Source organism: Argiope bruennichi, chromosome 8 (genome assembly GCF_947563725.1).
Source record: "Argiope bruennichi chromosome 8, qqArgBrue1.1, whole genome shotgun sequence".
Classification (NCBI taxonomy): Eukaryota; Metazoa; Arthropoda; class Arachnida; order Araneae; family Araneidae; genus Argiope; species Argiope bruennichi.
In genome coordinates, this window is record NC_079158.1 from 132850478 (window position 1) to 132867209 (window position 16732).

Below are 16732 nucleotides of genomic sequence, written 5' to 3' on the forward strand. Positions count from 1 at the left end.
ATCAGCACAAATTTCTAGAATTTATTTTTGTTAAAAGATTTACTTTCCTTCCGCACATTACATATTTGCGGAGTAAATGCCTGAAGTCATTAAACATTCTGAGAGTTTTATCCAATACTTCTTGGGGTGCTAATCGGACGTGCTTACTATGAGTCTACCGAGGTATCATTCGATCAACAATTGGTTATGGATGTGTTATTTATGGCTCTGCTAGGCAATCTTACCTCAAACATTTGAACGTTGTTCACCATCAAGCTCTCCGACTGTGCATTGGAGCATTCAGGACATCACCAGTAGCTAGTTTGTATGCTGAAGCGTTTGAGCCTTCTTTGTCTAATAGAAGAATGAAGCTATCATTGTTTTATTTCTATCGCATTTTCTCCAATAAACGCCATTCTTTTCATGAGAAAATCCGGAATAACGTTAACGACCGTTTGTTTAATTCGCGCAAATCCTACATACCTCATTTGGGATTGCGTATACGAAGAATATTACCAAATGATTTTAGAGATATAAGCGGATGATAGTCCGAATTCAGCTCCATGAATAGAAAATAAATTACACTATGAAGACCCTTTTAAACAATTTTCACTTTTTAAACATCATCATGAATTTTATTGTTCTTATGAACCCATTTTTACGGATGGTTCTAAATCATCTTGATCATTTGGGTTGCGCATTTGTTCATGGTCATCGAATTATAAGAATTTATAAGAATTATAGTAGTCCTTTTACTACTGTTTTTACCTCGGAATTAACTGTTATTTACTTAGCCCTCAAATATATTGATGAACAACAGATCCATAAGTCTGTTATTTACAAGGATTCTCTGAGTGTTCTGCAGGCTCTAAACTCTTCATCTCTTGGTCATCCACTTCTACAGGAAGTGAAGAAGATATAACGCCTTCTATGTTTAAAAAATATTAGAGTTTTGCTTTCCTGGATCCCTTTGCACATGGGCATTTCTGGAAATGAAATCTCAGATACAGCAACTAAGTCGGCGAGCGTAAGTTTGCCCCAACGTCTTTCTTATAAAGATATGCGTACAGGTATCATTCGTTGGTGCTATTACCAGTGGTAAAATCAATGGGACATGGAAACTAACAACAAGCTTCACTTTATTAAATCACAATTGGCCAACTGGTCTTCAAAACTAAGCAGGCGCTATGATGTAATTTTATCCCGACTACGCATTGATCACACTCGCTTGACACATAGATTTTTACTTTTTGCCGAGCCACCGCCAGAATGTTTTAATTGTGGAAATATTTTAACAATTCGTCACATTTTAATAGTATGCGAAAGTTTTACATATCTTCGTTGGAAGCATTTTAAGTCCAACAATTTTACCTTATATTCTTTATTGGGTGAGTCGCATCATCCAAACATTTTTGCATGCATTAAAGATGTAGGTATCATCCATGAAATTTAACTTATAGTTTTAATACCTTCTTTCCTTAACTTTTGACTAGTTTTAACACTATTAGTTGCACTTTTTGTAAAGATAAACTACTTTTTATCTTGCTGTGAAAATTTTAAACTGCTTCGGCGCAGCATATTCTATATTAGGATCTCGAGCCAGAAATCTAAATCTAAATCTTTTGAAAGTGGTAAAAAAATCCATCTCACTTGTAAAAAATGTTGTGACCACCCGTTTCCTCACATTCTGTCAGACATATGTCAGATCTTTTGAAGAAAAGCAACAACAACAAGAATGCATCTTCGAATTTGCCCTTAGTATCGTGGGTTTTTCCCCGTCCCTGATGTCAGTTTTCTTATTTTCTTTTATATTTGATGTCAAACAACATTAAGTCATTATTAACAACATTTTCATACGTGTAAATTAATATTATGTAAATTACATATTAGGTTCTTAAAAAAGCTAATAGTTGTAATTTTAACAGAAAATAATAAAAAAATATTTGCAGGACGAGACGCTATCACGCTCCTACATTTAATATAATGTCCTGTTATATTAAAAATTATTTCAAATGCAAGAAAATATGCGTTTTTATTACATGAAAGGCCTGTTTAATATTTATTCTCCATGAAAATTGTCAGAGATAATTGTGAGTATTCTCCTCTTTAACAGGAGAAAATTCCAAAATAACTGCATCTTACTCGCAATCATTATATCTTGCGGATCCCCCCCCCCCAAAAAAAATATCTATAGCTTAGGAACTAATCTTCAAATAAATGATGTAGGAAATGAATGATGACTCTTCAAAATTTAAAATGCGATTGTAACAAAAGTAAACAAACACTACAAAAAGCAGGAAACGGTTTTAAGAAAGTCACGTATTTCTTTGGTCCCTAAGGCTTCACCTGTGAGTGCTGTACTCTTTGTTTTCAACTACTATACCGTAACCTCGCAAGAATTTGCAGTATTTTCCCTGCGCAATAAGTTTTCTGGTAAGGAGGTTAGTTTCAGAGATTATCTAATGGATGCTGGTGCAATGATCCCGGACACTGAAGACAAATTTGAAGACTGTCTTGAAAACAAATTTGGCAACTTTGTCGACAAAAATGGACCTATAATATTCGGTAATTTAGTCGATAGCTCCATTAGGCCTCGAGTTTCTGTGAGTAGAAGCCTCTTTGCCCTGTCACGGAAACTATAATAAGCCCAGATATCTGGCTCATATACAACTGAGAGTGAGTAGTCGAGTTGAGAAGTTTGCGTGGTAAGAGTTCTCTTTGAACATTTCGTGCTATTACGATTATTTATTACTATTTTGCTGATTGTGTGTTGTTGTTTAATGGAAATATTGTTCTTGTTTATGCTTCATTTATCATTTATTAGCTGTGTATCGGTTTTTCGTAGAATAAAACGTCGTTATTTGTTACTGAACCTATTGAACTTTTCAAACTACACCCACCAGACAGATTTTCCTTAACAATGTTTACTGTCTAAAATCTAATTTATTTTGGGGAATAAAAAGGAGTCTCGCAGAGAGAATCGAATGAAAAAATGATGACTAAAAACATCTCGACAGTTTTGGTCTTACTTTTCATTCGACAAAAACATCTCGACAGTTTAACTTTGTGCTAGCAGACTGAGCAGGCGAAGAAACTCCAACTGGCTTTTTTCCGATTCCTTCCTCAGTAAACTTTTACGTAGAGTAATTAAAACACTTGTGTAATGTCGACTCGCGAATTATGAACCGATATCCAAAAATCTCTCTGATACTAGAAAGATTTGTTGAGTTTGGAAGACAGAAACTTGACTTGTTTCTGTTCTCGGCCTTTTTAAACCTTTAAAGCCATTCGAACACGCTTGCTTGCAAGACAAACATTTGTTTCCGAAATCTTATTGCAACTACAAGTTTTGTTACGAATTTCCCAAGTTTAGAATCGAATTGTATGTTAGAAAGCTGCTGTTTTTGAAAATTTTGCAATTTTTTCTCCGCTTCGGCACACACGAACAAATCATTTTCTATCTCCGGTTACAGCCAAATGGAGAGACGTTCAGATTTGAAACCAGAGTCAATGGTTATCTAAAACAGATATAGTGTATATATATATATATATATACACACACTCTATCTGTATATGCGGGAGACAACTTTCTGCTTTGGAAAGTCATTTGCGTATTTTGGATTCGTAAACAATATTAATTAATGAAATATTAATTTTATATTAATATTTCATTATATAAAAGGGAATAAAGTATCATTCCTGATATTCATTAAATACTTCATACGATTTATTTCTCTTTATTAGCAGTATTTTCCATATTGTAACTTTTTGTTTTCAAATACACTTTATAGAGTACTGAGTTAAGATAGCAATTCTATGCAATTCCCATTACGCTGTTTAAAATATCTAAAGCTTATATTAAAGTATTACGGTTGAACAATAACGAGTTTTGAAGTGTCAAGATTAAAAAAAAATCAGAAGACCGAGTCCCTTTCAGTTCTAAAAAGCTAGAATCTAAGATTTGTCAGATTCTCTCTAATGCTCTGTGAGCGTTATCATGTCATATGCTCTGTGAGCGGGGCTTCACTTCATCCGTTACTCTTCATTAAGACTTCTGATTCCACTAATCACAATCAATATCTGGCCTTCGAAACAAAACGCTTAATATTTGCTATCACAATAAAACATGAACAATGCATGACAGCGTCTATTATCAAATAAAGAAAACCATCCGCATTTTCATGTATGCGCCAGGAGGTGTTGATCTCAACAAAATAAAGGTAAGATAAAAAAAAAAAAAAAGATGGGAGAACTATTTGCATTGATTATCAATGCAGAATCCCATTTATCGACGGCAGCATGTGGCGCTGCAACCACGAATAATCCGCAAAATTGAATTATTCATACAAACAGTAAATACACAAATTTAAGGAAAACATTAAATACATACAAACATAAATACAAAACATGAAATACATAAAAACATAAATAAAAACATTAAATGCAACAGTAAATGCAGAGAACATACATTTATCGAGTCAAGGTTTATTGTAGAACTCCAGAAATGTACTCATCGGGTTAAAATCTTCCAAAAGTTGTAGTCTTGGGTTCATGGAACAAGCAGTTGTCATTGCTTTTCTTCGGCTGTTTGCAGATTACACCTATTAAGGGCGAACAGATAATTTTCTCACGAGTCATAAGAGGCATACCTCCAAAGGTCTACAACCCTGATTCTGCATAATACAAACAACATGTTCCTGTTAATAGATACTCTATTCGCACTCATTAAGGCACAATATGAAACTTTAATTATGTTACCATCAAACTATCTTCAAACTTTTCAAGCCGCAGAACGCGCGAGTTTTGACGGCTCTAATGTTATAGATTTTGCATTTTGGAGTCATTTTTTACCTTATTTTTCTTGAAAATTTTTTTATTGTGTTTTTTAGTAGTAATTAAAAACTGGGCAACAATTTTTGTAATAATTGCATAAAATTTCAAGTACATTATGATTCGGAATATATTACTTTTAAGGATATCGTCACAAGTACTCATGTGAATTTTTGGGATGTTACATTACACTGCTTTTTGTAATCCCTTTTTAAAAGAATTGAATAAAAAACAATAGCTATATTATTTTCGATAAATGCAATTGGCACTTAATATAAGTAAGAATTCTCTCAATATTTCTTGTTAAAGTTAAGATTGGTGTATTGGATATGGATTGAACAGATTATTCCGACTTTCAATATGGTTCAGTATAAGATGATTGTAACTTACTTTCCTGCTTCTAGGCTTTTGTTTAAAACATATTAAATGGTTATATTAAATCAAAAATTAAAATTTACACTTTTGAGCAAAATAAAGAAGTACAGAAAATCGACTTCAGAAACATCGACGACATTTTGCAGAAATGAGCATACGTAAAAAAATTTCCTCAGGGAAATTTAATTTTCCACTAATAAAATCTTATAATTATTTTTTAACACAGAAATATTAAACGAAATCTTTGGAACGCAGATTTGAGCAATGTCAAAAAATTTTTAGGAGAAAAATTTTATTAATCTTGTTACACAGAATTTCAAAACAGAAAAGAAATAAATAGGACATTGAAACTGAATTCAAAGCAATATGGTTTTTTTCCTCTGATAAATTCCTTTGGTACTTTTTTTTTTTCGGATATCAATCTTCAATTCAAATTGTAGAATATTCGATTAATAATACAGATTTTTTTAAGCTTTACCGAAGATGATTTAATAGCTTTCAATCAGAATTGAATAGCCTTATCACTCATAAATTAAAACATCATTTGCAGTGCACTGATTATATATAAATATTACTTCAATGGAAAAACTAAAATAACTGAAGTAGCAAGTTATGTGGCAAAAAAATATCTGTTTGATAATAAGTAGAAACCTCTCCTTCCTAGATTAGACATTATTAAATACTTGCAACAAATTTCAACATTTTTAAAAACTCTAAACTAGTGAATCTGAAATAAGCGAAGGCAGTAAAAAAGGAAAATAACAATTATTAGTTCATCTTAATTGTATACATGAAATCAAATATCGATAAAAAAATATTTGAATATTGAAAGGAGCCAAAGAAAAGACACATATACACAAAAGTAGAGAGCAGAATCCGACCATACTAGATAACACACACAAAAAAAAAAAAGGGAAAGGTTTTGTTTCGGGCAAACAAAACTTATTTAACTTTTGACTCATTATTTTATTTCATTTTATTTGTATCGTTAGTTTTTAATCACAATACTGCTTCATTTTAAACCATTACTTAATAAAAGATTTCAAAAAATATATTAGCCAAACGAATTCTTTTTACGAAAAGTGTTTTAACCTTATTATAATAACAATTGGCATCAGTTTGTAGTTTATAGATTGCGTTTTGTTATTAAACATGTTGTTATTTGTGATTCTAAGAAAGTATCTCTGAAGTTTTTTAACATCTATTGAATGAACTCTTTTGGCATTAGTGGATAATGACCTTTGTTGCCAAAATTCCCATTCTCATCCCATTTCAATCTAAGGAAGTAATTATTTTTATGTACCTGAAAAATGTAAATATTAATTGCATTTTAAAACAAAATTAAACAGGTTACGGGCCCAGGTATAGTATAACCTCTATACAAGCAAGTAAGTAGAAAATGAGTTGGACTTAGTAGAAAGTCTTAAGATTGAAACAACAAAACTGAGATGAAGTGATTATTGTGTTGGAAATTGTGTGATTATTGTGGAGATTATTGTGTTGGAAAACAGTTGAGAATTGTAATTTATGGAAATTCCAAGTAAAAATCATTTTATAGGAGTGTTTCAGAATATTGAAGAACCTGTTACAGCAATAAATGGTGATTCTGAAAAAGACGTAAAATAGCTAATTGAATTCACAAAAAATGATCTAAAGTCGCAAGAAATTGTGAATTGAAAATAAATCTACGGCACGCGCACTTACTTCTAATACTACTAGAATTATTATCTGTGTATGAAATCTGTATTCGAAATGAGTACGCATATATTACACAGGTTTTTTTTTTATAATGCTACCTGTGTTGAAAAGAAAATGTTTGAATATATTTCTAGCGTAAAATGCAGCAATTCAAGTTAAGGCAATTTTTTAGACGCCTGAATTTTGGCATTTGAGCTAACAGCTTGACTTTCCGTTTTATTTTTAGGTTTAGTGTTTTCCAAAAGCACGGTACACTCAAATAACACATCCTGAAATTCCAAATATTTTTCAAGTTTCTCTTCACTATCATTAACATCTAAATTCGAAAACGAATTTTCTAGTTTTTGCTCATAAGTATTCACTCTTGTTTTTAGCACATTCAATAATGCATCTGAACTATCCTCGTTTTCAACTGTATTTTTAATTCTCTCCTCAATTCTCTCAATTTCTTTACAGACATTACTGAAATTTTGAATTGCTTTTAAGCTTTTCGATTTGGAAGTCATTGTCCATAGGGCTCTGCGGCTAACGACGGACCAAAAATGTTGATTTAATTAAGGATTATGATAACAAATAATGGAATGACTCACCTCATCCAAGTCTCGATATTTATTACAGCGAATAGATTTTTTGTATACAGATTCAAACTACACATTTTCGAGCGCATTTACAGTCCCTGAACAAAAACAAGAGTTCAAAGTTCTGGTTTTTTCATTGCGCCATCTGTTGGCGTTCAGGTGAATCACCACCGACTATGAACTGAATGTGATGAATGTCGAAGACTTTATACACAAATTTTCAGACATTTGTTTCAAATGTCGTTCATCAAGTTTTTAATTTGCATTACTTTTGGCAATATAACCAAAAAGACGACATGTGAATAAGACATATGTCCCATTTTGTCAAAAAATTTTGATCGGTTGACTAAGAATTCAATGTGAATGGTTGTCGAAGAGTCCAAATTCTCAGTCATTTTATTTAAATGTCATAATGTTCATTCAGCATTTAATTTATACTAAATTTAGTAGAATAATTAATAAGCTGTCCAATGAATAAGACGTCACATTTTTCCTGGCTAAACTTTGTCCTCAGGATAAGATTTTATCATAGATAATGGCAAAAAAATTTTTCATCACTTCGATTACCTCCAGTGGAATTATTAGAGAAATTGATGCTTTTATATTATTCATGAATAAGACGATTGAGTTGTTTTCCATAATTCATCATTCAAATTCAAGTTCTAAAACTTATCGTCTTCTTATTTATATAATTATTACTTCCTCAGTAACGAACTGATAAATTTATTTTATTCATTTCTCTATGAGAATAGTCTGACTAAAATCTAGTTAATGGTTAAATTAAATTTAATAAAACACTCTTTTCTTTTGAAACTCTTGTTTTTTTTCATGCTAAAAAGAGTTATTTTGCTGTAGCCACATTATGTGAATTCATTATAAATCACTGAAGTAAGTAAATTGTAAAATTGTAAATTAAATTTATTTAACAGTAAAATATCTGTTTTCTTTTGCAATCTAATTTATCAGGCTACAATTATTACACTAAATAAATATTAATGACTGCAGTTGACGACAAAAATAAATAAATATTTGTGGTTTGATAGCTTTTTACCTACACTAAAAGAGTTTACCCAAGTATGCAATTTGTTAAATAAATAAATTACAACCTATTTTCAGACTCTCCATACAATATTATGACTATGTGATCGGGAACGTATCGTTTATATATTTTTTTTCTTTCAATTACTATTCGTGGCAAAAAATATATAATTTCAGATGCTTCTAAATTTTTAATAAACTTTGAATAAAGATGTCTTGATAAAAAGATTATTAAAATAGTTATTTTTAGAATATTCATAAATAACACATTAACCCCTTGACATACGAACTTACTTAACTTCTTAATAAGATGGCAGATCTTATTTCCGACAATTACTGTTTATTTTAATCCCTAGAATAATATAAGGGCATTTGAGGTAATGAGGCATTTTCAAGGGATTTTTGCATTTTAAATTACCTAATGCTTTCACTTAATTTCAGATTTCAAATTTAAAATTCAATAATTCCATAAGCGAGCCAGATTTTCCATTGTATATGAAGGGATTAAGAAAACCCAATGTATGCAACTGAGGAGATAAAACTCACGTTTTCGGGTGGAATGTTAGTTTGCAATAACTTCGAATTAAAAATGTACTTAACCATAGAACGCATGCCTAAAAATGAAGATAGAGGAATTCATATTCAAGATCTAATTGTTTTTTAATAAAATGCATTGGTTTTGAAGCCTAAATATATATTGAAAAATAAATACATGGGGGTATCTAACGTTTAAGCAGTCCATTTTTCATATCTTACATAAAATAGTAAGTTTATACATAAATTTAGAAAATATTTTCTCCAGCCTTCTTAAGAAACAACAACGTTGTATCTTTTCAGCATTCTATATTGTTCGTGTCCAATCAATAGTAAATTTTTGTTGAGCACGCGCACTTTTTCTTCTCGGATTCGAAACACCTCTGCTCGTTGTTGAAATCCTTACTTAACAAATATTTTAGGTAGGGAACTACGCTGAAATATCTATTTTTGGAGAAAACATCGAATATTTTTGATTTATTATTCTAGATTTCTAAAAAAATTTCTTTTATAAGACTTTTTCTTTCAACATTCATTTTATATAGATTCCATGATAAGAACATGCATTTGTTCATTTAGAACGACAGACCATTCTGGCGCAATTTATGTTCCTATCTATATACTACAACCTAGATTAAAATAATAATCATAGAAAGAATATAATCATATTTTTTTCTAAAATTAGATTTCAATGCAATTAAATCTCAAGAGCCATAAAAAATAAGCTCAAATATTAGCAATATTTTGATAGTTAGTAAAAGAAACTGAAAACAACATTTTTTTTTACAAATATCTTTGCACATTTTTAACAATGAAAGAAAGGACCAGTATCTGAATTTAAAAAAAATAAAGCTAAATAATACTTTATTTTTTTTAACTGAATGTAAAATTAATTATTATGAGTTATTTTGAAGCCAAATTAGAGATATTGCGCTTGCCCCCCTGTCGGATTTGTCTTGCCTCCCCATCGGCAAATCTCTGCCGCCGCCTCTGTTAAAACAATTTTATTCATAGAAGTAAGGAAATGAGAGAGGATGTGAAGATTATATTGCAACAGTTACATCAATCTCTAGTTTATAGATGCATCTTCAAGTTTTGTTATTTATGGTTCAAAGAAAATAATTATTTTTATGTATCTTAAATCTTGTAAATAGTATTTGCATCTAATAAGTAGATCAAAAGTTTAGCAAGTTAGAATGAAATTTTTTTATGCAAATACAAATGTTCGGCACTGATTTTGAAAAAAAAAAAATCTTTCTGAAGCGTTTTGTATTTAGGAACGAATTATAATTTGATATCTATGTAAGATTATTGAGTCACGAGCATCATAAAACGGACTAGCAATATTATTAGTCATGAATTGATATTTTTATATGCGTATGATTTTAAAACATTTGGATGAAGAGCATCTCAAACGAAAAGCAGATAATCATTTCATCATTTCAGACTCCGTTATGGTCGTACTCTTCTCTTATTTGTCTTCCTTCTGTAATGTAAATAGGTTATTTCCTAATCCCACCTGGCGATGCTCAGGCCTCAACAGATTTAAACGGCTTCATTTGTGAACCGTATCGACGCCATCTGAACTCAGGAGAGCTAATGGGATGTACGTTTTCATAGTTTATTAAAATAAGCATACATGGAATAATTTTTTGTAATCATATAAAAACTCTTATGCATAATTTTTGATTGAGATAAAATTTGGTATACAGTTTGAAAATTTTCGCCAGAATTCTCAAAATCGTCTATTTTGCCTGTTCAAATGTATACGAACGTGACAACTTTTTTAACTGTCGCGCATACTGTCGCAACTTTTCTCAGCCTAATCAATCCAAGACGAATTGTTCAGAATGATAGCCTGATTTTTTTCACCTCACTTAGAAGCACTTCAACGCATATGATATTTGGGTGTATGATAACGTCAAGAGACGAATTAACTTCGAAACTGCTTATAAAAGGAAATCGTTTTTATGCAATCATAAGAATTGAAACTGACTCTCTCTGGATATTGAGTCAAAGATAATGTCGTTCTTCTATACAATTATTGCCATCTCATAGTGCTTATTTGAGGCATTTTAAAAACTTTTTTCCATAGAAAGAAAATTGTGATAGGTTGTTATAGCTTATAGAGATGGGCATATTTGTTTTTTTTTAATGTTCAAATCTAGATCAGCCAACATCGCTTTTATCTCTTGAGAAAATAAACCGGTTGCAAATTGGCAACGTTTTTCGTTTATCCCCTTTTTGCAGTGTAGTACGCATAATTGAGTATGTACACGCGTTGCAATGTATTACGCATAATACCCCTCCCCCTCCCAGAGCCTCAGAATTCTAGGCGTTGGCATAGTTAATATTTTCTCCTTCTCTCTCTCTCTCTCTCCCTCTCGTTTCTCTTTTAAAACGTGAATTAGAAATATGTGGCCATATTGCTACGTCACCTATAATTTAATTAATTTTTTTAAACCAGATAATATATATGAAATTTTTTAGAAACAGTAAAATTTTAAAACACATTTTTCAAGAATATATATATATATATATATATATATATATATATATATATATATATATATATATATATATATATATATAATGAGCTGCATTTCTTCGTAATATTAAAATTTCAACTGTTGTATTTTTATTTTCATGTTGATCTCAATTTTTAATATAAAAATACATAATCTGAAATTTTGGACCTTCCAGAATTTTTTTATGAAATACCTTAAATTTCAAACATTTATAAGCTTAATGAAATCGATAAAAGCTTCTTTTAAAATATCCAGCTCAAGATCATTATTTCAAATCCAGCTCAAGATCAAATTATTTCAATTTTTCAAACGCAAAAACTTTAAATATATAATTTCCATAGAAAAAAATTATCAAACAAGCCATACATTTTAAAAATTAACAAATCGAATGATCAATAAAAGTTTTCTAAAATACATTATTTTTTAATACCAATTAGCTGCTTCACTTTTTTAACGTTATTGTTGTGCATAATGTCGATGAAGTTCTCTGTAGAAATAATTCAGGTTTCATGCACGAAATATTTTGTTGATTTAGCACTATTTTTTGCTAACCTATTCAAATCGATCAATAATTCTTTTTTATTATTATTTGTAAAATAAAAGGGATGGAGAATTGAAAAAAAAAAAAAATGGTGGAAAATTTGCCGTGGCTTGAATATGATATAAAAAAATAAATAACAAATCCCACATCTGGTGTAAAAAGATTCATATGAAACTAGAACATCTGAGAAAAATCCAGTACAAAACAGTCGCGTACTGTCGAAGTTAACTGGATTCATTTCAGAAAGAAAACTGAAATATCAGCGAAGATAACTTGTTGAACTATTATGAAGTTGCGGGCGAAGGATATAATAAAACAGCTACGGAGTAATAAATTGAAGAACAGTTTTCTCTGGACATGTCAATAGCTTCGATGCTAAACAGATATGAATCCTTTTGTCTTTTATAATAAAAAATAATGCTGTAATTTTGTAGAAAGAAAATTTCATCGTGATAAAAAGCCAATGCTTTGATGTCTGTCTAGTTTACCGACAAACTGGAACTTGTCGGTAAACTGGACTAATATCAAAGCACCCCAGAAAACCACAAGAGAGGTCGAAAGAGAAAAGCGTGGCCCGCCTGCGTCTGTAACACGATTGTAACTGTAAACGACTCCCTGTAAAGCGATTGTTATTATTTCATAGATGCAAGGGCAATCAGTCATCAGTTGTTAGTAATATGGCCTCTTCGACCCCTGCTATTTTTGGCTGTGGGGTTTCCGGATGGACAATATCTACCGTCAGCATCTGTGCCATATGTAAAAGGACAGCATTCAGCGCCATGGTTTTGATATGCCGCCAGACTTACTCCACTTAACTGCGAAAAATATGATTCTGCAATAAGAGTACGTTGTTGAATATGAAGAGACATACTGAACAGTTTTAATGCTACTTTTTATATTATTTAACATTTATAAAACATATTAAATGTTTTTATGTGTGTTACAGAGCCACCTTTTGCTGGAATTTTGTATTAAAATGTTTTTATTTAATAAGTGTTAAGCACATCATTTGAAGTATTTCTAGTTAAAATGTTAACTCATTTGGACAAATAGCATTCTAGAGCCTTCTGAAATTGAAAACTTATTTTTTGTCACCCTCATACATTGGCGAAAACGTTATGCACATTCTATTGTTGTACAGAAACAGTTAGACAAAAAATGAAACTTTATTGGAAGATAATGGTTGTTGTTGAAGATCCTTTGGAATTGTTCCTATTTTTTTTTATAGAATTCCGCGTCTTGAGACTATTTCTAAAGCAGATGAACCTTCGTTCATACAAATATACAGAAATCCGTTAGTGCTAGATTTACTTGTATGGAAACTGTAACATAAAAGTTCATTCCAGTTGCCAATCCCCTGAGCTGACATTTATTAAATCTTTGATCTTGTGCTATCGTAAGGCATCTCATTACCCGATGACGCAAATGTGACTTGTTTCTTGAGGAATAGGCAGTAGCAGCTTATCTCAGGATGTACAATTTTTTTTTGTATACAATATATATATATATATATATATATATATATATATATATATATATATATATATACAATTTTGAATCCACATTCAACGGAGACTGAAAATCACCGTTGTGACATGACTAAAGAGTGCGACTTGCAGATTATTTGGGAGTGGAGATACTGAATGTTGTTTTCAGAATCTGTTCCGAGGAAATCGGCAACAGGAAGAAATGTAGATCATATTTAAATAAATTGATGAAAAAAGTTTTTTTATCTGTAGAGTTTATTGCTTTTTTCTAAAGTCTATTATCGAGGCATAGTGGGAAAAAGCGGATCGAGTTGACCGATCGAAGGGGAATTAACAGCTGTCATTTTGCCTCAACAGGTTCAAGATCTGGCTGAGGAGCAAGAGAAGTGGCTGGATAGGCAATTGAAAGAAGCCAAGTCGGGGAAATTCAAGCATGTTGTGGTTTTTCAACACATACCTTGGTTTATCAGAAATCCAGATGAAGAAGATGTATATTTCAATATTAAAACTGAAATACGAGAGAAGATGCTTAAAAAATTTTATGATGCAAGTAAGTATGTGATTAATAAGGTTAATTTTACTTAAGGAGACAAAATTTACATTTTGATGTCAGTTGATTAATCTCTTTCCCAAATTAAAATGGGTCTTTTAATTCGAATAAGATCGGCTAAAAAAGATGTGTTTTAATATCCATAATTTATTATTTTGGTATAAAAACAATAAAATAGTGATCTAATTTACCTTCATAATTTAGCATGTTGCAGTTATTCATTGTTTTATCTCAATAATTTCAGAGCATATTGTAATCTCAAAAACTATTTTATACAAATTTCAAATTAAAAGAAATTGTCTTTCCATCCATAACAGTTTTTTTTAATTTTTTTTTATTTTAATAGATTTAAAAAATAAATTATAAAAATTTATTAAATAAGGCTCCTTTATCAAATCGCGTGTAATAGAATAGCAGGATTGTGATTATGATTGTCATTGTCCACATTTTATTAGTTATCTTGCCACTAAGCCAAAATAAATATTAAATTTTTCTGTTCATTGCTAATTAACACTTCATCCGATTCGGAACACTGGATTTTTTTTTTACCTGATAATAATAATAGTTTGCCATTCTTTCTGAAAATTACAGAAATCATTGCTTACAAATTGTGATGGTTGATGCAGACAAAGCAGATGCATTATGCCAAAAGTTTTATTATGAAATGATGTTCTTGTTATAGGTTTAATTCTTACCCTTCTCTTCTGAGGACGTTCCAGTTAAAAGAAAAGCTCTACTCTGAATCACAACAGTCTAATTATACTTAATTCCAAAAGTCAATCATTATTCGAAATGATTCAGAAAATCTGGCTTCTTTATTGATGAATTGAAAAAAATAATGAAATGAGAAATAATATATATAAAGCAAAAAAGGTAGAAATAATCAAAGCATTTTTACGAAATTCCCAATTTCGCATAAATGTACTTTAGATTAATAAACTATAGAGTAAATTTGCACAATTTTTAAATGAAAATGAATCCTGCTCATTTCAGTAATGTTTTGAGTTCTTTTTAAATGTATATATTCATATTGAATAATTTTATATTTTTTCAATTGAATTTCTTCTTAAAATATGTGGAATAATTTTATTCTTGAATTTCCATTTTGTGTGGTAAATTTCAAACCGTACTGCATAGTGTATGATGAATATTTCTGAAATAAGAAACTTGAACGATAGTGGATTGTACAATAAAAAAAAAAGCGTGTTCTTCTTATTTTATTTATTTATTTTGCTTATATTTTTTGGAAAAATTCTGCTTGCCTTTCAGATGTCCGAGCTGTGTTCTGTGGACACTGGCATGGAAATGCTGGAGGTTTTTACAAGGATTTGGAAGTGGTCGTGACTTCTGCTATTGGAGGGCAGTTGCGAGGCGATAAATCCGGATTTCGGGTGGTGAAAGTTTCAGAAGACTCTATTCATCATACTTATTTTGCTTTGGAGGATGTTCCAAAGGATATTTCTTTGAATTAAATGAGTGGCAGTTTTTGAAAAAGATGGATCAAAATCTCTGATATGAAATGTGGATTATTTTACTATACATAAAAGAGGTTTTTAAATCTATTATTATGATTGATAACTGGTAATAAAATTAGACGCTGATTTGTGCAGAGTGTTGTTTTATTTTTTGATAGCTTACAAACGATTAGCTTCAATGAATTTCATTTTTCATATATTTAATATATCTTTTGAAGGATTTGTTGGTACGAATGCGTCATTGTTTGAAAGTCAAGGAGTATATAGTGAAGAAAGAAAATTTTAGGTAAGCTCTTTTCATGTAGAATACCAAAAGACTTCGATCTCTTGCTCCTATATTTAGTTAAATATCAGTACTGAATTATCGATGTGACTTTTAAAACTAGATTGTCTATTGCAAAGGCGTTTACAGCAGGCTATCGAGAAAATTTCTGAACAGCCGATCATGATTTTAGGAACTCGAACCAGTTTGAGAGTTATTCAATTCTCGATAAACACAGAAGGAGAAAATATAAATAAAACGAAAAATAAACACTAAAAAGAAGTAATAATAAAAGTTAAGGAAAATTTAACATGTAAAATAAAAATAATATACAAAAACTTTAAATAATAACTCATAATATTGTCACATTAAAAAAATTTCTACGCTTATTTTGAAAGTGATTAAATGCATTAGACCAAAAATAAATAGCTTGAAGAGATTTAGTTAAATTCATGTAAATAAAAGAACAGAAATATTTATTGGCAACATTGATCAGAAAAATCCGGAAATTGCGAGTGCTGTAGTTCTTTTGAATAAGTTTTTAATCTTGGATGCTCAGTAATGGGCGATTCTTTTCATTTTGTCCTTAAAACAGATTAAATAGTTTTCTTGTAATTTCTTCGTGGCATCTTGGCGGTTCGTGCAACTTAATAATGGACTTAGAATTAAGAATAAGCCGAACGATACAAAGGCTGAGATCTGAATTTCACAAAATGGGTGAAAGTGGTGATGGCGAAATATTATCTGAGGATGGCTCTCAATCACTGCGGTTCAGGGTTTTCCTACGAATCTAAACGTCATATGTCCTTTAAATGTTTCGGAAGATACAAATCATTAGGCAAGAAATTGGTTCCAGA

General features: G+C 30.6%; 1 protein-coding gene across 7 annotated transcripts in view; it reads left to right on the forward strand.

The window, feature by feature from the left end:
* The window catches only part of LOC129981777 (serine/threonine-protein phosphatase CPPED1-like), a 143130-nt gene extending 127383 nt beyond the window's left edge, over positions 1–15747 (forward strand). For all 7 annotated transcript variants that reach the window (XM_056092780.1, XM_056092778.1, XM_056092779.1 and 4 more), the window contains 2 exons: positions 13946–14138; positions 15408–15747. In XM_056092780.1, the coding sequence (XP_055948755.1) occupies positions 13946–14138; positions 15408–15610 (396 nt within the window). In that variant the 3' untranslated portion in view covers positions 15611–15747. The remainder of the gene's footprint in view (positions 1–13945; positions 14139–15407) is intronic.
* The last annotated feature ends 985 nt before the right edge of the window (positions 15748–16732 follow it).